The sequence below is a fragment of the Annulohypoxylon maeteangense genome (genome assembly GCF_022496945.1).
Source record: "Annulohypoxylon maeteangense strain CBS 123835 unplaced genomic scaffold GGS22scaffold_6, whole genome shotgun sequence".
NCBI classification, from domain to species: Eukaryota; Fungi; Ascomycota; class Sordariomycetes; order Xylariales; family Hypoxylaceae; genus Annulohypoxylon; species Annulohypoxylon maeteangense.
Genome location: NW_025953253.1, coordinates 1,911,829 through 1,933,379, shown reverse-complemented (window position 1 = coordinate 1,933,379; position 21,551 = coordinate 1,911,829). Strand labels below are relative to the sequence as shown.

At 46.4% G+C, this 21,551-nt stretch overlaps 7 protein-coding genes across 7 annotated transcripts; 5 read left to right on the top strand and 2 right to left on the bottom strand.

Moving 5' to 3' along the window:
• Positions 1–102: 102 nt before the first annotated feature.
• Positions 103–3,505, top strand: GGS22DRAFT_160842 (glycoside hydrolase family 92 protein). The gene is made up of 5 exons (XM_047960995.1): positions 103–1,747; positions 1,803–2,167; positions 2,366–2,534; positions 2,661–2,678; positions 2,743–3,505. The coding sequence occupies exons 1-5, from the start codon at positions 528–530 to the stop codon at positions 3,323–3,325; spliced, it is 2,355 nt and encodes a 784-aa protein (XP_047820281.1). The 5' UTR covers positions 103–527; the 3' UTR covers positions 3,326–3,505.
• Positions 3,506–4,448: 943 nt separating this feature from the next.
• Positions 4,449–8,848, top strand: GGS22DRAFT_199720 (P-loop containing nucleoside triphosphate hydrolase protein; the record flags this gene model as incomplete). The annotated part of the gene is made up of 4 exons (XM_047966331.1): positions 4,449–4,746; positions 4,820–5,137; positions 5,217–7,804; positions 7,888–8,848. The coding sequence occupies exons 1-4, from the start codon at positions 4,699–4,701 to the stop codon at positions 8,846–8,848; spliced, it is 3,915 nt and encodes a 1,304-aa protein (XP_047820280.1). The 5' UTR covers positions 4,449–4,698.
• A 1,579-nt stretch (positions 8,849–10,427) lies between these two features.
• Positions 10,428–11,265, top strand: GGS22DRAFT_187690 (uncharacterized protein; the record flags this gene model as incomplete). The annotated part of the gene is made up of 3 exons (XM_047964626.1): positions 10,428–10,565; positions 10,645–10,980; positions 11,161–11,265. The coding sequence occupies 3 exons, from the start codon at positions 10,428–10,430 to the stop codon at positions 11,263–11,265; spliced, it is 579 nt and encodes a 192-aa protein (XP_047820279.1).
• On the bottom strand, positions 11,156–12,851 carry GGS22DRAFT_199718 (uncharacterized protein; the record flags this gene model as incomplete). Its single annotated transcript, XM_047966330.1, has 5 exons — positions 11,156–11,783; positions 11,845–12,271; positions 12,330–12,495; positions 12,566–12,625; positions 12,691–12,851. The coding sequence occupies 5 exons, from the start codon at positions 12,849–12,851 to the stop codon at positions 11,725–11,727; spliced, it is 873 nt and encodes a 290-aa protein (XP_047820278.1). The 3' UTR covers positions 11,156–11,724.
• A 454-nt stretch (positions 12,852–13,305) lies between these two features.
• Positions 13,306–16,812, bottom strand: GGS22DRAFT_160830 (glycoside hydrolase family 17 protein). The gene has a single exon (XM_047960994.1). It carries the CDS (start codon positions 16,231–16,233, stop codon positions 13,927–13,929), a length of 2,307 nt encoding a protein of 768 aa, XP_047820277.1. The 5' UTR covers positions 16,234–16,812; the 3' UTR covers positions 13,306–13,926.
• Positions 16,813–18,562: 1,750 nt separating this feature from the next.
• Positions 18,563–19,161, top strand: GGS22DRAFT_187687 (uncharacterized protein; the record flags this gene model as incomplete). The annotated part of the gene is made up of 3 exons (XM_047964625.1): positions 18,563–18,583; positions 18,636–18,742; positions 18,828–19,161. 3 exons carry the CDS (start codon positions 18,563–18,565, stop codon positions 19,159–19,161), a joined length of 462 nt encoding a protein of 153 aa, XP_047820276.1.
• Positions 19,162–20,151: 990 nt separating this feature from the next.
• GGS22DRAFT_187686 (uncharacterized protein) lies at positions 20,152–21,454 on the top strand (the record flags this gene model as incomplete). The annotated part of the gene is made up of 2 exons (XM_047964624.1): positions 20,152–20,492; positions 20,551–21,454. 2 exons carry the CDS (start codon positions 20,152–20,154, stop codon positions 21,452–21,454), a joined length of 1,245 nt encoding a protein of 414 aa, XP_047820275.1.
• Positions 21,455–21,551: the final 97 nt, after the last annotated feature.

Sequence of the window (21,551 nt, the reverse complement as noted above, 5' to 3'; positions counted from 1 at the left end):
AGGCAGGAATATTAGACCCATCAATAATAAAATGATACATGAAATATCTACTAGTAGTCAATTTGAATTATATTTGACTACCTTATGTAGTATGATCATTCGAAAAAGAAAAAAGATAAAAATGTGAAAAATCTCCAATTTAAAAATACGTCCCGAGGCCATGCAGGTCTCACAGATATAGGCGATCTTGCTCCCTGCGTTCTTATATTAAGTCGACTTCCCCGCGAACGAAAGAAAGCGAAAGCAAAACAGGATCGACAAAGACTCTTTTGGGCGTTCCTACTACCAAAGCTAGGATGTTGACCCATTCGGGAAGGTCAGAGTATGCTTGTAGTGATGCTCGTATGCTGCAATCTGTATGCTACTATTCTGGAAAGCAATTCTTAGAATTTATCCTCCCTTCATCTAATGTCCTTCGTTGAAAGATACTCGCTAGGTTCAAGGTTGTGACTGCCCAAAGGGATTTTTTGTTGATCAAACTCACAACCTCCCAATCTATTTACCTCTTAACTTCTAAGATTTGGAAGATGGTGCACCGACAGCTCCTCTACGGAACCCCGCATCTGATTCTCTTCCTCACCACCCCCCTCATATTTCCTCTGGTAATATGCGCCGACATACTCCAATTCGTCGATCCCCTAATCGGCAGCACTAATGGAGGGAATGTTTTTGCAGGCAGTACGAAGCCTTATGCTCTCGCAAAACCCGTCGCGAACGTAGACGGTCAAAATACAGGTGGATTTGCCACCGACGGCTCAAATATTACCGGATTCTCCCAAGTTCATGATAGCGGAACAGGTGGCAATCCTAGTCTAGGGAATTTTCCTTTATTCCCACAGGTCTGTGACGGGGATGATATAAATAACTGCAAATTTCTCATAGGCGAAAGGGCTACGCATTATGTCGAGGAGTCCGTGGTTTCCAGGCCAGGATACTTTGAGGTGGAGTTGGTATCCGGGATCAAAGCGACGATGACCTCGAGCGAGCATGCGGCCCTGTACAAGTTCGAATTTCCGGCTTCGGACGACCGTCATCCCTTGATGTTGCTAGACTTGACAGATCTGTGGCAAAGTCGCCAGAATGCCACGATTATCGTGGACTCTGAGAGCGGGAGGCTCAAAGGCAATGGTACCTTTCTCCCAAGCTTTGGTGCTGGATCGTACGTGATGCATTTCTGCGTTGACTTTTTCGGTGCCGACGTTTTTGACAACGGTGTATGGGTTAACAATCGAGGAGGGGTCGAACCGAAGGAGCTGTTCGTTACTCGTGGCTTCAACCTCTTCTATCTTGAGGCCGGTGGATGGGTTCGATTCAACAATCTGGCGAATAACATCCTAACGGTGAGGACGGGGATTAGCTTTATCAGTGCGGACCAGGCTTGTCAACGGGCTCAAGAAGAGATTCCCCAGCCTCTTGGCGACTTTGATAGGCTCGTAGCCGAGACCGAGGATGCATGGCGAGAGAAACTGAGTCCGATCTCTGTCGATCCCGGCGGTGCTGGCGAGGATCTCCAAATTAGCTTTTGGAGCGGACTATATAGGAGCATGATTTCACCTCAGAATTATACCGATGAAAATCCATACTGGAATAGCGGGATCCCTTACTTTGATTCATTCTATTGCATCTGGGACGCATTTCGCGTTCAGCACCCGCTCCTTACCATCCTAGACCCAAAAGCCCAAGTTCAGATGGTAAACTCCCTCCTTGATATTTACAAACACGAGGGCTGGTTACCCGATTGCCACATGTAAGACCCCGATACTCTTTCAATTGGTGAGGGGGCATCTAACTAAGCTTCTCAGGTCATTGAGTACAGGATGGACGCAAGGGGGTTCAAACGCAGATGTCGTGATCGTAGACGCTTACGTCAAGAATTTAACAGGCATCGACTGGGAACTTGCTCTTGAAGCAATCATCCAAGATGCCGAAGTTGAACCACTAGAATGGTCTTATCATGGTAGAGGTGGCTTGCAAAGCTGGAAAGACCTTTCTTATATTCCCTATCTTGATTTCGACCCAGTTGGATTCGGCACGAACTCCCGTAGCATTTCAAGAACTCTGGAGTACGCATATGATGATTATTGTCTCGCGACACTAGCACAGGGACTTGCACGAGACGACTTATTCGATAAATACGTGTCAAGAAGTGCCAATTGGCAGCACTTGTGGTATGTTGGGAATTATGTCAAAATTTGCATGCTTAACTTTTCAAACAATATCCGATCCTCTTTGATACACCAGCTAACGTCATTACAGTGAGTGAATAAAACGCAAGCCTTTCGTAACTTTGCTATACAAGCTTGGGAGACGAATTTGAGATATGTACTAGGTACCTAAGCACTGACAATATATTCCGATATATTAGGGAAATCAGAACAGAACTCTATCATCAATGGCAATGACACAGGGTTTGTGGGATTCTTCCAGCCGAAATATCAAAACGGGACGTGGGGATATCAAGATCCAATCGCTTGCTCAGCACTCGCAAGTTTCTGCTCGCTTACTACCAATCCCAGTGAAACCTTTGAAGCTAGGTCAGTATATCGAATCTCCTATTCCCCTTGTGGGCATATTCAAGATTCTCTACTTAGTTACGAACTATACCTATTGAGTTTACATCTTTTATGGCAAGAAAATCGCTAAGTATTAGGTGTTTCAAGTGTGTGGCAGTACCAATTGTAAGCATTAATTCCATTTCGACCAGCTTTGACGAATGTGTCACACAGCTCACCAAGTTCATAGCCTCGTTCCACAGTCGATGTCGACCTTGATTAGTTTGATGGGCGCCGAGGAATCATTTATTCGGCGTCTTGACTTCTTCCATATGTCGGGTCTTGCCGATATCTCCAATGAACCCGTGTTCTCGACAGTTTACCTTTATCATTATGCAGGACGCCCCAGTCTGTCCACTAAACGGTTACACACCTACATTCCATCCTCGTTTAATACGTCCCACGATGGCTTACCAGGGAACGACGACTCAGGCTCGATGGGCGCTTTTGTAGTATTCGGAATGATGGGTTTATTTCCTATAGCTGGACAAGACGTATACCTGATCTCGGCACCATTGTTCAAACAAGTCAATATAACGAGCCCCTTAACCGGGAATACGGCCCAGATAAAGACGGTGGGGTTCGATGCTAGTTATAAGAATATTTATATTCAAAATGTGACAGTTAATGGACAGCTGTGGACGAAGTCCTGGATCGGCCATTCATTCTTCCACGATGGATGGACGATGGAGTTAGCTCTTGGGGAACAGGAATCTGAGTGGGGTACGAAGCTGGAAGATCGACCTCCTAGTTGGGGGGGGACGGTGGTATGATTGTTTACGTGAGTAGGTAGCTATCTAGGTGGTCAACAGCTCATGTAATAGAAGTATATACCGATCAGTACGTCTAACCTTCTACCATATTACTTAAATGTAAGTTGGAACGTCTATGGACACCCATGTACAGCAATGAAAACATAGCATGGGAATTTACCTCTATTTATATAGTCGTGTTAATTTGGCTTGAGCTGAGGTGTTTCCTACCTAGGCATTAGTGATATTGGCTTCAGATGTTGGAGCAAACTTGATTATGGCGGTGTGGTTACGAGTCTTTGTTTGCAACCCGGTTTCGTTTGCAAACGTGAAGAGTTAAGCCACGTACCTATGTAAGGTACCTAGTAGTTTGTACTGTTTCTCAACCCGACCCTATTGTCTAAAACAGTGACAAAACTCAAGCATGAGAAAAGGGGCAATATGATTATATCGACATGGTGGGGTTGAAAGATGCATACAACAGAGATTAGAATTCTCGGCTTTGAACCAACCACTTCATTGAGATCTACCTACTGGATAATGGGGATTTACTTGATCTTATTACAGTCTTTATGATACTGGAGATCTAATAAGAAAACTCACGATGTGTCGTTGTCTAGGGCTGTATTTGTGTAGGTAAGTAGTACCTAGTACCCAGTAGTCTAATATTGAGAGAAGTTGAGTAATATTGTAATAGAGGCAACTTTCCTTGTCACACGATTACCTACCTACATTTACACGACTTACATAGTACACATATGTAAGTACATACCCACCTAGTACCCTCAATATCGTAGAATCCGACTAGGTACAGTACCTAGTAGGGCTATAGACATAGGTATGTACCTATGATATAGTGGGCCAGGTTCCAACGTTGCTTCCAAAAAACATAATCATAACATCGTACTTGAACTACATAATACTTACCTACATACCTACTAATGTACCCGCCTACGTCACCGCCTACATCCATGCATACATGTATGGACCTACCCAGATGGATTGATGTACTTCAACAGATCCATAGAGTACTGAACATTTAAGGTTACTTACCTAGTTAGGTACCTACAAGGTAGGCATGAAGGTAGACAGTTAATTATCTGGAACTGTCTTAACCATCTGGTATACATACATGTAAGATTGGATGATATCGACCTACCTACCTACCTACCTAGGTACATATATCCATTTACACTCTTCCCAACAACCATTTTCATCTTTCGTTGCCATACCACGATACAACCCCATTACATCTGACTACGCTCAGCATACTCATATTTAATCTGCGGGATTCCTTGCTCAATTCGCAGCAGCCTATTACAGCCTAAGGGATTCTTACTTTCTAAACACCACAATAAATCCGGTCATTTCTTCCCAGTCGCCATTCATAAATCATGGCCGATTCTGATAATCCCGATGGCTCTGAAGTAGCTGATTCTCAGGTATGCTTCACTTTAGTATAAATCATCTATGATTTTTCTCATCATATGTCATGTCATTAACTTGTTCGCCTAGCACGAATTCAACATCATTAAGCATCACGTGAACTTCGAGCTCCCCCCTTCAAAGCCAGGACAAGCATGGCAAAGCTACCCAGAACTACCCAGCGGCCAAGATCTCAATCCTGACTGGGACGATCCTCAGCAGCTAGAAGAGATACGTCGTCTTCTACCCAACACTTGGCAAAAGCCATGGGAGGACAAGAACACCTATCTCGAGACTCACTACCGTCTCCAGAGGGAGGAGGCCATTACCATGCTGAGATATTCGATCAAGAAATTCAAAGAAAACCCTACAATGATGGATGATCAGGAGACCTGCATATATACTAGAGTAAGTCAACCCTAAATTGCCCCAGTAAAACGTGTAGGTATCGTAAAATTTCCGTAAACTCACCCGCGTCCATCATCAGGTTTTTGTCAAGGGTTATTTAATGACTCGTCTTGGTCCCATGTGTCAGGTCCAATTCTCTACTGAAAAGTCCGGCAAGAAGATCCGTTGGACCCAGACGCGTCGCCTTACTGTGGGAACTCTTGTGGCTATCTCGACTGCTAGTGATTGCTTTAAGACTATCTGCATGCCTGCCATTATTTCCGACCATCGTATTCGCGATGGTCTCGACCAAAACCCGCCGACGATCCACTTTCAATGGACTAACCTTGAGGATGCCGTCATGGATCCCAACCAAGAACTTGTCATGATTGAGACTCGATTTGGCTACTTCGAAGCCGTCCGACACAGTATGGTCGGCCTACAGCATGTCGCAAATACGGAGACGCCGCTCGACAAGTATTTGGTTGGGGCAGACAAGAGTGACCTTCCTGCAAAATACGTCCAGGAGAGCCCGCGGATGGATATCAGGTCCCTAGTACATCACGTCCCGGATTCGTCTTCAATGACGGCAAGCGAGGTGAGCGTGAAGATGGCCGAGGTTAGCGAGCCCCTGCGAGGCTACCCCGTGATAGACGGCTTCGACGGCCAGCTATCTAAGTATACAAACCTGGACAATTCTCAGCTTAGTGCCGTACATAGAATTCTCACCAAAGAATTGGCTATCGTTCAGGGCCCCCCAGGCACGGGCAAGACATTCACATCGGTGCAGGCTCTGCAGATCCTCTTGGAGAGCCAGGAAAGGGGCAGTAACGTTATAATTGTTGCAGCACAGACGAACCACGCCGTTGATCAAATTCTGATTCAACTGATTAACCTTGGTTTTGAGGTCGTCCGACTCGGTGGGCGTACTCAGAATGAAGTTATCAAAAAGTATAGCATGTACAATCTGCGCCGTCGCGCGGTACCCCCGCGAACCCATCGGGCAGATCGCGATTTCAGAACCTTCGAGTCCGCGCGCAAGAAGAACATTGCGATGGTGGAGAAAGCTATTGGTGACGTGTTTCCTAATGAGCTCATAACCCCCGATACCCTTCGATCCTCGGGCATCATAACAGAAAGGCAGCTACAGTCTCTCCAGCCCGAACAGACATGGTCTAGTGCTCCTCTGTTACCAGATCAACCCATTGGACCTCTTGCGGAGTGGATGGGAAATCAGCTGGTGAAGGTGAAGTTGCCGGATGAGGAAGAACCTGATTTTGAGGGTGTCGAAGATATTGACAGCCTAGATCTGGACGCAGAGGACTATGATCTAGAGCTTGATGACTGCATCGTCGACGAAGATGAGAACTGTGGTAGGATTGAGGGCAAGTTTTTGCCAATCAGACATTTGTGGACCGGCATGAACCCCCAGCACCTAACTGGAGACGATCTTGTCATCCGCCGAGAGCTTCAGAAATCGGATCTCTGGGACATCGATACTAAGTATCGTGGTGCCGTGTACCAGCACTGGCAGAAAACACTGTTGGCATTACATCGCCAACATTTCCACCACATCCTCGCCGACAATGTTCGAATCTCCAAGAATCTCAAGATCAACCGATGGTACAAGGACACCAAGTGCATCAAATCGCGGCAGATCGAAATTATCGGGTGCACCACTACGGGCTTATGTAAATACCGTGGTTTGCTCGCTGCACTGCGGCCACGAACCCTGCTGATTGAAGAGGCAGCCGAGACTCGGGAGGCAAATATTCTTTCAGCGCTGTACGGCTCGTTGCAACAGCTCATTCTTGTTGGCGATCATCAGCAGCTCGCCCCTCACTGCGACACACCTAGCCTAGGAGACGAACCGTACTTTATGCGAGTGTCCATGTTTGAACGTCTCGTTAATCTCCAGATGCCCTTTACTGTTCTAAATATGCAACGAAGAATGATCTCTTCCTTACGGGAAATTCTCAACCCCTATTATCCATCTTTGCAGGATCATCCCGTTGTGACAAAAGGCGAGGTCCGACCACCAGTCCCTGGCATGGCACTTCCATCTTTCTTCTTCCATCACACCTGGACTGAAGGTTTAGATGAGAACCTGAGCAGATACAATATCCTCGAGGCGGAAATGATAGTTCAGTTCATAGACTACCTGTTGATGAATGGTGTTCCACCAGACCAGATCACGGTTCTGACGTTCTACCGTGGCCAAAAGAAGAAGATTCTCACCCTATTCAAGAACAAGATGAAACACTGGGCTCCATTTACCAACGTTTTCACGGTGGATTCCTACCAAGGAGAGGAAAACGACGTCGTGATTCTATCGCTAGTGCGAAGTAATGGTCCTCATGGGCCCCACCAAGCCGGATTCCTCCAAGACGAGAATCGTGGAGTCGTCTCCATCAGCCGTGCTCGCCGTGGTTTCTATATTTTCGGAAACATGATCAATCTCGCATTTGCTAGCACCGCATCGTGGAATATGTGGGGGAAAGTGCAACAGGTCTTTGAGAGACAAGGTCGTTTCGGAGGCGATAGTCGTCTACCGATCACATGTCAAAATCATGGCAAGACAACATGGATATCGCACCCTGAAGATTGGGTCAACTGCCATGGTGGCTGCGATCAGAAGTGTCCTGATAAGCTTGGCTGTGGCCATTTATGCGGGCGTCAATGCCATTGGTGAGTTCCTCCGTTTTCCTTTGTACCACCTTGTTTCTTCTGAAATTCGACTGGCAAACCACATATTAACGGTGTTTCATAAGGGTAACTCACGACAAACTTATCTGCCGCCAGCCGTGCGAGCGGCCTCTCGCATGCGGCCATCGGTGCCAACAGGTCTGCGGCGAGAGCTGCCTGTGTACTTGTGCCGAATTCACGGGTGCGTATTCCCACGATGAGTTCTTGGAAGATGATGCGATACTTCAGGATCAACGTCGTATGGGCGCTGCGGGTAGCAAAGGCATTCGAAGGGGTCTCAGTCGGGGTATTCGGCATCCTCGAGGTTCTAGACCAGAAGTCGGATACAACAGCGGAGCTTCTCGTAATTCCGGCCAAAGTATCGGACATAATGCAAGCTGGACAACTTTCGATGCACGCTTAGACGACGAGCAGAGATTCAATGCCCGAAAACAGGGGGACCAGACAGGTACTTCGAGCGCGCCCCCGAACGAAGTTGGATTGGCAATACAGGACACTTACCGTCCTGTTACTCTAAACGATCACGGTTTGCGTAATGTTGGGCAAGGTGTCACCGCTGAACCTACGACTTCTATTGTGGAGGGAAATGATCTCCTAAGTTTCGACGATGATGTCGAGACACTCGGTCTAACGACGCGCTCGCTTAGCTTGGGCTGTGATCCCACGGATGCGGAGGTGTTTGTAGAGAAGCCTGATGGAGCTGGAGACCGAGGTACTCCCCGTAACGAGATTCAACGCGGTCAATGTACACAGGCAATCTCAGGCAACTCGCAGCCAAACGACGCTGGAATTACAATTACAACTTCGTCATCGCAAGCTGAACCAATTGGGTATACTTCTCCTCGACAGTATCGACCACGCCGTCAACTCTCTATGTCTGGTCCTTCTCCAACAGCACGTAAAGCTGACAAGCCGGAATGGGAATCGGCGAGTCTTGCTGATACAGGCTCCGTCGTGGACGAGGACGACGAGGGTACATTGGAAGACCGTGGTAACGTGAAGCAGGACGATTTGATCCTATTCTAATTCTCGATTAGGTAATGGCTAGAGTCCGCGCATCAATGTTTCTGTAATTTTCGGATGGCCTAGGGATTTATATGGTCGTTTCCTAGCTAGGTTATTGATGTATGTTGGCTTCGATTACCGCGAGAGACGGTATGGATAAGTACCTAGGTAGGCGGGCGGATAAGTCTAGCTAGGAATTGCTATAGCTGAATAAGATGAAAAATACATCCTTCGACGATTAATATGATGCTAAATAAGTTATGCATCTTTAGGGCCCGTTTGGGAACTTCAGTAAAGATTTACTTATGGCCCGTGACACCCTAGCACATAAGTACGCCGAAGTGGATCACGATTATGGGGCTATACCCACTATAATTTAGACCAATCAACGCATGTTTACATTTCAGTAAGCCTTGGTATGTTTGTGGTCCATAAGTTCATAAGCTACTTTTACTTACTTTTTCATAATTGAAGCTATTTTCAACCTCATTGGCGCCCTTATAGACCCCTGTCGCAACTAAAATAGCCACATAATTGAAGCTATTCCCAACGCTGTCGGCCCGGCAAAATTTTGCATAGCTTCAAGTTCAATCAACAGTTCAATCAACAGTTCAATCAACAGTTCAATCAACAGTTCAATCAACAGTTCAATCAACAGTTCAATTAACAGTTCAATTTATTCTGTTCAATCAGTTCAAAAATCAGTACAACAAAGCTGCAAAGGCGTACTATAATTACAGGAAGCTTTAGTGATTCGAACCGCTATATTTTAGCCCCTATAAACTGCCCTAGAAATAACGTATCGCATCGCTAAAATCCCTTATAAATATAGCGCGTTTTAGGGCCTACTGCGCTATAAACCCTAAAATAAGTCTAATATAAGCACCTCGAGAGGTCCTTTCGCGATTTCGATAAGTATAAGTTTTTTCGATGTAGTTGATTGGATGCTGAACTAAGTACTGTGGGACGATCCACCAGCTAAATTTCGGTGGGGTTCAGTCTACTGATACATACAAACGCATGACTTAACTTATGGCTGAATCCCCACTATGGACCCATAAGTCAAAAAAGGATTATGTTGCCAAACGGGCTCTTAGTAGGCTCTTACTAAACTGGTGCGGGCCGTCCCACAAGCACAATGCATAAAAGAGACAGGGCGTTTCCGTATAAGAACTAGTACGATACCTAAGCCTACTAGGACCCCACCCGATCGCGAAGATATCATGACGTCAAGGAAATCTTACACCAGATCATAACATTACAGTCATCAAGGTTCCGCGACGAAAAGTCGATGACGGGGACGATATAAATAATAAGACATTCGTATGCGACACTGACTCTGAAAAGGCGGATTCTTTCCTATAGGTACCTACTTAGATACTTAAATGCTCAAAACCCCGGTCAAGTAGTTGAGCCTTGAGGAGACAATTGCCTGTCCGATTCTGAATTAAATATACATACCTACCTCCTATAAATGATACTTATCCAAACACTCAATTCATCGTGCGTAGGCCGATTGTCAAGACGGGCAATAGAGACATCAGCAAAATTCTTAATCAAGAAAATAATAATTCCGCGTGAAACAACGCGATCTAGAACAATGTCAACGAGCACGGCGGACGTTCCTCCGAGTATAACCTCTTTTGAAACGATCGGGATCAAGAATAAACGTGTAAATGAGGCTCCAGGAGTCAAGCTATCACCAGACCACAAGCTTCTAGTGGGAAGCGTATTAGATGTGCGTTTACCGTCAACTCTTTAACCGGCCGAGGGGTAACACTGAATATTCGCAATTAGTCGTTAATAATTGAGAACAGCTATTCGAAGGCAACCCAACTCTCAAGCACTTGTCGCTATGGTCTCAAGATGCTACCTTCGCCGACCCGATCACGGTTGCATCAGGATACAAGAAATTCGCGGCGCAATGGTACGGGTTGCCTGCCTTGTTCAATCCAATCCAAATACAGAGTCACCTTGTGACGTCGACCGGGAATCCGATCCAAATGGAATTGTCGAATAAATATACACTTAAAGGGATTGGAACAGCGCAGATCATCAACTCCGTCGTCCATATCGACGTTGGGCAGAACGGCAAAATCGAAAGGGTCGAGGACCGATGGAATGACAGATTACCCAATGGTATGATTAGTGATGTGAGTTCTTTCCCGCCCCGCGTATCGCCTTCAATTTCTAGTGCACCTTTGTGGCGTTAATCGAATGGGACTTGTGGATATTTTGCTACGTAAGTTAGTAGTGGGCCGCCTAGACGGAACGCTATCGCTATTGTAAATAGTTGTACGGCATTAGACCGCTAACTCGTCACGTTCTACTAGGCCTTCCGAAAGCTAAACGCGCAGACCGTTCCCATGTTCGTAACAATTCCGAAGGATGAAGAGGAAGATCTCAAACTAAAGAACTCACGAGATGGTTCTTCTTAGACCACCGTGGATTAATAAGGTAAATCACGAGGGACAATAGTGGTGGATGCAAAATTGAAACAATGTTGTATCCTACAAGTCTCTATTGGCAGCAATGCCGGAATTTTGTTGGAAACCTTTCTATCGTTTCGTCTCGGTTGTCTTGTAACTTCGCGAAAAGTAATTCGAAGCAATTGCTAGTCAAGACGGTTGTATGAAGGGTACCGTGTAGTATAGCCCAATTTGAACCTACCCTCAAGCCGCGTGTTATTTTACATCCTCCTAGCATCGTCACCATCATGAACAGACTGATAATTCTGAAGCCGTCGTCACCGACAGCTTCACCAATAAATCCGCGTCATCTACAGTGCCAGTTCCATCACTTTTATCAGACAGAAAATCTTAACTTTATATTTTACGGGTGCCGAAAGCGGAAATATGCCAAGTGCGAGGCGGTTGGGGGACAAAATCAACATTTCATCACCACCAACCCCCAGAGTGTACACCACGGCGTGGTCCGTTATAGTATGAGCTATGATCTATAATTATATGACTATTAGAAAGCACGTCTTTGTGAAATATGCCAATGGGCGATCTCACCTCTCGCGCCGCTAATGCCGAGCTGGTCGGCAATATTCACATAGCCATCGCGGCCAATGATACCCGTATTCTTGATCTTCTTAACAACATCATCGTTACCCTGCCAAGGAGTACGACACATAGGACAAGTAACTTGGTCCCCAGTCCTCTTACGTTTAGTGGCCGCCCACATCTCGAAACATTCTTTGTGGATATTGTTGCCACACGTGGCCTGACAGTAGACGGTATCCTCAGTAGCTTCAAAAGGGCTGAAGCAGATTGGGCAATCACCTTCCAGGGGTTTGCGATTCTTGTCATGCGTTTTCCCATCGGTTTGGTCATCATTCTCTATGGGAGGGGCATGTTCGAAGATCTCTTGGAGCTCAGTGGTGAGCAGGGCAAGCTGATAGACGAGCTCAAAGCGCGCACGAAGGACTCTTGATAGGACCTATTCGACTAACGTTAGAGAGCTCAATAAAACTAATTGCAAACAACAAGGGACTAACATATATTATATGCTTACACTGGTGCCCATTCTGGGAGTGAGGGCACGTACAGGTAGGCTGCTGCGCAATGTGAACGACGTATATGTTGCCAGTGGAACCGGTCAACTCGACGGATTCCTCGGGACAATGAGCGGTACCATCACGAGTTCTTCCAAGTACATAGAATCTTAGGTGAGCGTAGTTAGTTATAGACGTATATATAAGTAAAAGAGAGAGAAATGAGATGAAATATCAACCTCTGAGATGTCGCGCGAGTATATATATTGGAGAAATCCTGAGGTGGTTTGGGACGAAATCTAGAGCATTAATATCAGTTCTCCTCATATATATCTTGATAATAAATAGAAACGAGAAAATGAACCTTCTTAAACGTTTTTCGGCAACTTGAACTTCCTTCTTTAATTTCTTAGGTTTATCCTCTTCTTGGTCGAGATCATCAGCTTGTTCAACGGGGATCTTGCGTTTACGCGACAGGGGATGCGCATTCGCCTTGTGGGAGTGTGGTTCATGTCCCGCACCCATTTTATCGTATTTAATCACGGTGCTATGATAGCGTACCTAGTAATTAATAAATCCCGTGGCCCGTAGACCTACTTTGTCTTAGGTATACCGTAGTATTGAAGTTGGATGGTTCCAAAGTTCCAAATTCCCGTTTGCCGGTTGGCGGTACTAATATGTAAGTGTAGTACGAAGTACATACGACGTAATTGTCTCCACTTAATCAAGCCACGCCAGACCGACGCCCACTCACGTGATATGCCCAATAAGCAAATACCTGTACCTAATACTTCGTACTCACATCCATATCTACTAGGTACCGGTTATGTATGCAATCGTCAACTGGAAATGTGGTTACGTAACCGTAAACATCACCTGGCACCTAGTCATTTGGGGAGCAGCTTCAGCCCCTATATGTAATTCAAACTCAAGGATCTAGACTAGTGGGGATAGAACCATGACGCGTCATGTAAGAGATAAAAAATTTCCTTTATATACCTACCTACCTACAGAGGCACCTAGGTAAATTGTGAACAGGCTCGCAATCAGTAAATTCCATGACATTTATTTATTAACCTTCTAGCTGAGGTATTTCTAGCGCGCGAGAGTATTCGGCATGGCCCTCTAACACCAGCCACATACTCGTCCGCTCGAAACTTCAAAACATCTCAACATAATGTATACCAAACCAAGCGCCACGGACACCGAAAATGACAAAGCCATACCTGGAGAAATGCAAAGTGCACATCCATCATTGTCATCTACCTGGCCGCATAGTCATACCTCCCATTGATACTCTAATGCTGCATTCGCTTCATCCCCAGCGCCGGGACTTAAACCGGTGAAAGAAATAACCGTCAAAACCAAATGCCAAACTCCGTCCGGGTCCGTTCGTACCATATCCTCTTTTATCATGATCGACGGGTGCAGCTCCTGAGCCTCGAGAGTTTCGATGTCGCGTAGTGTGGATTACAAGACTTTCGTCTTATCTCGAGCTTGGGAAACCCTATCGAAATATGTCCGCCCTGACTAGATGGCCGCTCAAGAACGCTTTCTCTAATCTCTTACTACGCCATCACGACGCGATTTTTATACCCACCTAGATAGTTTTTCCTCCACAGTCGGGAATCTTGACGCCCTCCTTCAGGTTCCTATTGACATCCATGAGGCCCCATTGGTCTTCCCATTCTTTACCTGGGGTGTCGAAACTGATCTTCCACGGTTCATCAAACATCTCAAACCAGAAATAGTTTGTTCCGTTTGCTAGTGCTTGGCAGACCCAACCCTCCATCAGAGTGTTCAATTCGTTGATACCGGCCACCGAGCCATCGGGGCAACTTGTGACACTAGCGTCACCGCAGTCGGTACCACCTTTTGTCGGCCAGCCAATTTCGGAAATGACGTTCTTCTGGTTGTCCGTCTTGAAAAACGACTTAGCCTTGTTCTCCCAAAATGACCAGGTCCATGAAGCAGCCTCCTTAGCGTTAACACCGGCGAAGAAAGGATGAATGTTGCCCATGATATAGTCGCTAATCTGTGCCAGTTGGGAATCCCAATTGTCGCCTAGATCACTGGTGGCGACGGGCAGGTTCCAATTGTGAGTGGTCAAGTTTGTTCTCACCGAATCCAGAAGATTACTAAGCTGCGTCGCGGTCATCTGTTTTCGGAACAAGATCTCGTTGCCTATGATGAGTCCTTTGAATGGCTCAGCTCCATACTCATCCAATATATTCCACATCCTGCTGAGCTGGCGTTTATTGGTGGTATCGTTGTTGTCCTGCCAGACGCCGAGCCAGATCTTGATCTCGGTGTCAAGTTTCAACTGTTTCAGCGCGTGAATGGTCATCTCCGTCTGGTTGCAGTCAGTACCGTAGAGCCGAATCGTGTTGGTTAGTTGTGAGAGGACGGCGACGTCTCGGGTAACGTTGTTCTGGGAAGGCGGGTTCTTAATACAATCCGGGTACTGCACGTTAATAGGCGTATAGTCGACGCCCGGGAAGACTTTGTGTAGGTTGGGGTTGTTCATTAACGCTCGAATCTCATCCGAATTGATATCCAGATCGCCGTTCTTTGCAGAGTCAGAATCAGCAGACTGAACCCCATCCGCACCGCCGCCATTGCCCTTCTTGTTCTTCGCCAATAGTCCGCCGACGATGCCGCCTGCTACTCCACCTGCTATGATGAGACCGACGAGGATCAAAATAAACCATTTCCACTTCTTTCGACTGCTATTCTGGCCCGACAACCATTCCGACTGCTTTTCTGTCTTCGCGCTCATCTCGTATCCGCCTACGCCGGCTAGATTGCCGGCCGCATTCGTGTTCTGTACCGGGTCATAATTGGCGCCGCTATTTCGGCCCCTTCCCATGAGCCCACCCATTACACCGCTAGCGGCCACGGCACCGCCAGCGCCAGCGGCGGCACCATTGCCTCGATTATTTGATCCACCTAGGCTTAGGATACTATTCCGGGCAGAGCGTCGATACTCGAGACCGTCGTCGCCGTCGTCGTCGATATCATTGGGATTAAACTGGCCGAGATAGGGATCCATTCTTTGACCATACGCCATTTGGGGATCCCTAAACGGGTCGCTTGAATAGCTATGGACACTTCGCGTAGGCGTCCCTCGACCTGAATGGCTCAGGGCCGCAGCTCCCATAGGTGCAAGGCTAGGCGAGGAGTTATATGCTTGCGCAGGACTATAGGCGTTAGGACCGTAACTTGGCGACATGTCGTAGCTCCGGTCATTTCCGTAGCCACCTGTAGGCTCGTCGTATGTATGGTGTTGAGACGGAACGTCCTGGTAGGCTTCTGGTGGGTATATAGGTTGCCTCATGGCTTCTAATCCGCTGTCCCGTGCGTTTCTTTCGGCGACGCTCATAGCAAGCCCTGACATGCCACCGACGGCAGCGTCACCAAAATTGTCTACCCCAGGAGTGACGTTAGTATGAGGTACTTGGCGTCCCCAGGTAGATACACTATTCTGCCGATGAGGTGGTGGAATTGGTCTAGATAAAGACAGTTCAGCCACGTCATAAACTTCCCTTCCAGCTAAATCATCGACAGCAGCTCTTTCGGCGCCTCCGCTATATCTTATATTCTGGCGCAGCCTATTAAATGCCGAATCGGGATGAGCACCGGGATGGCCTAAGGGCCTTGTTCTTGTGGGCGAAGGATGTGATGAGTTGCGGTCGTAATCGTGATATTGTTCTGAAGAAAGGGAGACCGAATTGATATTTTGGTACAAGGGAGGTTGAGATGATGGGGAGGAAGAGCGAGAGCGGGAAGGAGACTGTTGTTGACGATAATGATTGGAATGCGCTTGCCGTTGGGAGGATGGGTCATTTAGATCGTCGAGAGGGGCGTGCTCGCCGGGGTCAGAGTCAAAGGAGGAGCGACGCCTCATGGTTTCAGAAAGAGAAGGCAAGAGCTCGTCCCAAGCCCCCAAAACAAGAACTCAACTAGGATTGGAGAAGGGCCGTTCTGCGCGAGGTGGGTCAATAACGAAAGACTAAAGCAAGACCGTGTAACAAAGAGAGAAAGAGCAAGGGAGTGTCCAAGTAACGAATGGTACCAATACGAGATGATACGATTGTACTTAGATTTAAACACACATGTGCAAGGTACCAAATTTGCTTGTAAATGGTGGAATAGCGATCTGGTGTACTAGGTATGCCACTGTTTGGTGGTCCAAGTAGGAAGTGGGTTAGAATTCCAGGTTCTTAGTCCGTGTGATACATGCACTAGTCGATCAAGCCGTTCTAGCTGCCCTGTATAGCCTATTCATAATACTCGTAAAATATATCGCATATTAGTACCTAGACAGCACTACTTTAAACATACGAATAATTATTGGGCAGTAGACAGATTGAAGATTGATGGATGATGTCCCCATGCGTCTCGAGCGGCTCGAAGGGAGAAGAGCCCGTTTGTTGTTGCGGATGTGGTGGTAGTTGTAATTGTTATTGTTGGATTATGCGGTACTAGGTAACCAATAACAACGACGTTGAAAAATTCTGAGCAGGTACCTATTGGAGATAGATGACGATCAAAGTCATCCAGGCTGCTGGGGCAGCCGCCAGGGCTACTCCAAAGATTGCCTGGGTACATACTAGGTAGTACCTACCGTAGGTACCCGGATACCTACCTACCTAGGTACTATGTACCAATCTTAGTGAGGCTGCGTTTAGCGCCTTGCGAGATGCACTGGACTGAAATATTACTAGAGTCAAGTGGTAGGTATCTAGAATTGAGTTCCGCGTTCTTGATTTTTCTTAGAGTAGACTGACTGGCCGCGTAGACAAACTTTACAATTAACGGTATTGCTAACAAAGTGCCGGTACAGTATATGTGACATGGATAGGCAGATAGGGTGGAAAATACCTACCTACCCATATCAAAGACAATTGTAACGCCCCCAAGTTTATGGCATAGCCTACCTAATGTTTCTCGTATTCATTTAGGTCGGTATATACTAAGTAAGTCTATACTATTAAGCAAAGACGCTGGCATCTTATTTTCTATATCCGATGTTGTCTAGCAGACATTTGAGCTGTTTAGCTGGCGCGAAGTCGCTGGAAAATTTTCTACATAACCCTTAATTCAATCTTACAGAGAGAAAAACATAATGGATTCCTGCTTCGTTCCTGCATCTGGCTATTTGAAATCGCAACCTTCTTGTGTTGCAACCACCAATTCTGGCCGAGGAGGTCTTACTATTTTTAGTTAAGCGTCTTATTGACTTTGACTTGATGCTATTGGTGTATTTAGTACATACCTACTTAGGTATGTACCTAGGTAGGTAGGTATTATCCCTTAATATTCGGCCTAGTAACCGCCGACTAACCGACCCGTCGACCAACAAACATTAAGAGAGGCTAACTAGGTAATAGGTAGTTGATCAGTTTAATGCATCATTTTTTATTATATATAGAAATTTCATGCGCCTTATCTATAAGGGATAGATACATGCTATTTATTACCTATATTGCTGCACATTTAATTAAAGACTGGAGACCTTGAAATCGATTTATGTTCAGTGTTTGCAATGGTACTACCTAGTAGCTGGCTATTGGTAGAACCGAACAAACAAGCAGCGCCTGAGTAAAGTTTAAGATCCATATTAAATTAAGTTTACAGACAACGTTGGAACGATCCAATACGTAATTGTAGATCGGTGGTTGGCTGATCAACATCATGTACCATGAACCCACACAATGACATCAACCTGCTACTATGTAGGTAGTTTTTCTTGAATCCATCGTTAAAAAGGCTGAAACGTCACAACAGATTGACTATGGGGTTTTCAGTGTCATTGAATTAATATAAGTACCTAGTACCTACCTAAGAAATCAACTTCATGAAGCATTGAATACATCACATTCGCTTTAAACACTTGGCAACCTTGGAGATCCACTACAAAGTACCTGTCAGCCACATCAGATCTAGATCTCAAGACTAGAACCATCTCTACAGCCACATATGACGCAGGACATGGAAAATAACGCGTCCTAAGACCTATTAAGTGGGTCAGCTGAGGGAAATGGAAGTAGGTATCAGATTCAGATTAGCGATGTCTATGTCAACGCAATAATATTTTGAGACACAGACTGTCATCATAGAGAGAAGGTGATTAACTAGGCAACTAATTAATATATAGGTAGGTACCTATCAAGCTCTCCAACGAGTTTCTTATTGGTCTGCACCTCCCATCATGGAATAATTGCATTTCAGCCATGCAAGGACTTAGATACCTAGTAGGTCTCCAATTCATTGAATCGACGCAACTCCAAATCCTCGACCGACCAGGTCGAATTTCGCAGCCGTGTTACGCCCGCTGAACCTCTCTCAACTACTGATCATAAGCCCGGTGTCAAGGTCGACAGCGATACTATCTTCGAGTTCTATATGGAGAAGTATGCCTCTGGCACCGCGCCTCGCGAAAATACCTACATTTCAATAGCGACCTAAGAACGAGACTCCGATTGATACCCCATCCAGAGAAAGCCAGCATCCAACTAATGCCACGGATACTGTTGGCGATACTACGTTCCAGGTAGTCCACACCGGTCTAGGAAAGCCCACCCAGGGCCAATCAGGAGCTGAGCTACACGACGACCTGCATCGCGATCGAACTAGTCGACGGAAGAAAGAACAAGCTGGCTTGGAGGGCGTCGGGGAAAACACTGGTGACAGTTTGCGTCAGAAGGGGGCTGACTTGCCTGAAGGTGTAGGTAAGAGCACGAGCGGCAAGACCAGCCCCCGTTATCCTGTTGCATCAGAACGTATTCCGACCAGCGCAGAAGAGGTAGCGACAGAGGGGCATGTGCCATAACGTGCCTATAACTGCACTCGGTCCGGGAATGAATACGGGGCTTTGGGGTGGTGTGACTTACGGGGGGCTCTGTGATAAATGGTGGGGTTTTATATGAGGTATGATATTATCAGTATACATACTACAGCTGAAATGTGTGGAATAGATCTCAAGACTAAAGTCGTTCACTAAACGACCACTCAGTTCAACATACATCTATTATCCCGAGGTAATGGTCCGCTAGCTCTATCGTACCGCGCCGAGGTTTCGCTTAATCTTGCGCTTTACCTGTTCAAATGTAAAAGCTGAAATACCCCTGTTACCTTCGATGTTTCCCAGAATTATAGTGTTATCCAAGACGAGGACGCTAGCATTCAATGGTGAGTCTCCATCAAACACAGAAGGTTCTATTGTTCATGATTTGGATGAGGCATCGTTCTAAGACCGGAGAAGTAGCGCTGAACATAAATGTATGTCTTATGGGTATCGTGCTAGGTAGAATTCAACATCAAGAGCTTGTCCTGGAAGCCTGGAAGCTCTAGATCTCCGAAGCGATATGGGTCAAGTAATAAGCGCCCCCTACATCCAATAATCACTTTTAAGCAGACGTTAAAGCTAACACTCATAGTAGGGAAGAAGTGTCCCTTGGCAACCGAACTGAGCAATCAGCTTCCATCGTAGCCTCTAGTCTTCGCCTCACAGCATCACCGCCATTGGCTTCAACCCCAATGAAAAAATTCGCCAAGAGAGCCTGAGCCTCGTGCACAACCAGATGAGAAGCGACTGGGGTAGTCTCAGGGCGAGACTGGACGATCGGGTAAGCCATAATGAGCAGGAGTCGATTATCTTTCGCAGGACCTGTTCGATACTTCTCTTCTCTCTCTTTTCCTTAAGAGTCAATTATAGGTACCCATTCCTAGGATGCTTATGCCAGGAAGAACGCCGGCTACTGTTCAAAGCCCCTTTCTTGTAGTTTCAACAGTTTAGGGCTAGTTATAGTTAACAGTTCTCATGGTGTTTGCATCGTCCACGATAACGGCTACGCCGGCGGCCCTCAAGCCGAGGGCGACTTCCCTCAATCATGATGGCACGCCACCCGTCGCTCCTTTAACTACGGTCTGGACAGCTTCGCCCGGGTGTTTTCCGGTCTCAACGCGCTCTACGACTGATATCGACATGTTTTGGACCAGTCATACCGATTGTGCACCCCCAGGCTACGCAAGCTACTTTGAAACATATTACTATTCCCCCGGTATCTGTCCTAGCGGGTTTACGGTCGGCTGCTCACGATATGGTGATTTCCAAGGACCATCTGTTGAACCTACTGAAACAGCTATGCTTTGCGTTATGAGGTATATATGCGTTTCTCACCCCTTTCATGGGAGACGGACGAAATTTAACTCTTGACAGTAACTATTTCTGTACCCCGGGTGCGTGGAATTATTACGCAACCAACACGGACTTGTCGTATGCACAAGTGATGATTCAGATAAGATGGGCGGAAAGTGACTTATCTATTCTGGAAACTCATCCGTTAACCCCCGGATTAAAGATCGCCACTACAGGAACTGAATCTAGTGCGACAGTAACTGTAATATCGTCAAACCTAGGTCGTAGCGGAGAGGGATTATCTACAGGTGCCCAGGTCGGAATTGGTGTTGGCGCAGGTTTGTTTGGTCTCCTCGCTATTGGGTTGGCGGTCTTCTTTATTTTACGATATCGAAAAAGGCGTGCGGGTAGTCAAGATACCAGTCAAATTCCATCTACACAGCAACCCCAAGACCAGTATCCACAGACGTTAATATCAGGTCAACAAAGTCAACCGGCTCAAGGCTACCCTGGCTACACACCATATGTTGACCCAAATACAGGCGCAATATCATATTATTCTCCTATTCCCCGGCCTACCGAGTTAGGGGGTACTGCGATTAAGAGTTTGACAAACATAACCCCTAGCCAGGGCGCACCATCCATAACAGGACCGCAGTCCACCTACTTACGAGATCCCGCTGTTTTGGATGGCAAATCTATACTCATACAGAATAGCATGGGCACCGGGACCCCTAATACTTCGCCTGTCGGTATCGACCTGACTAACGAGTCTCCTCTACTTGCGGAGATGCCGGGGAGTGAAGGAATTGCAAGATCTGTAGGAGATAGCGAGAATTCACAGGTGCAACAGGAAATTGCGCACTTAATGACGGAACAAGCAAAGTTAGATGCAAGAAGAACAAGGCTGATGGAGTTGGCAGAGCTAGATGAGGAAGAGCAACGGATACGAATCAGAATGCATCAACTTCAGTCAGGGCCATAATGGTGAATGGGTCAAACGTCTATCAATATGAGTACATTTTAATGGATGTATATACTAGGTAAGCATCTACATTTTTTTTTAAAAAAAAAAACAAATT

Coding starts and splice junctions, on each gene's coding strand:
- GGS22DRAFT_160842 (XM_047960995.1), top strand. CDS start 528: ATGGTGCACCGACAGCTCCTCTACGGAACCCCGCATCTGATTCTCTTC. Junction 1,748..1,802: donor TGGTTACCCGATTGCCACAT/GTAAGACCCCGA, acceptor TAAGCTTCTCAG/GTCATTGAGTACAGGATGGA. Junction 2,168..2,365: donor TGCCAATTGGCAGCACTTGT/GGTATGTTGGGA, acceptor CCGATATATTAG/GGAAATCAGAACAGAACTCT.
- GGS22DRAFT_160830 (XM_047960994.1), bottom strand. CDS start 16,233: ATGAGGCGTCGCTCCTCCTTTGACTCTGACCCCGGCGAGCACGCCCCT.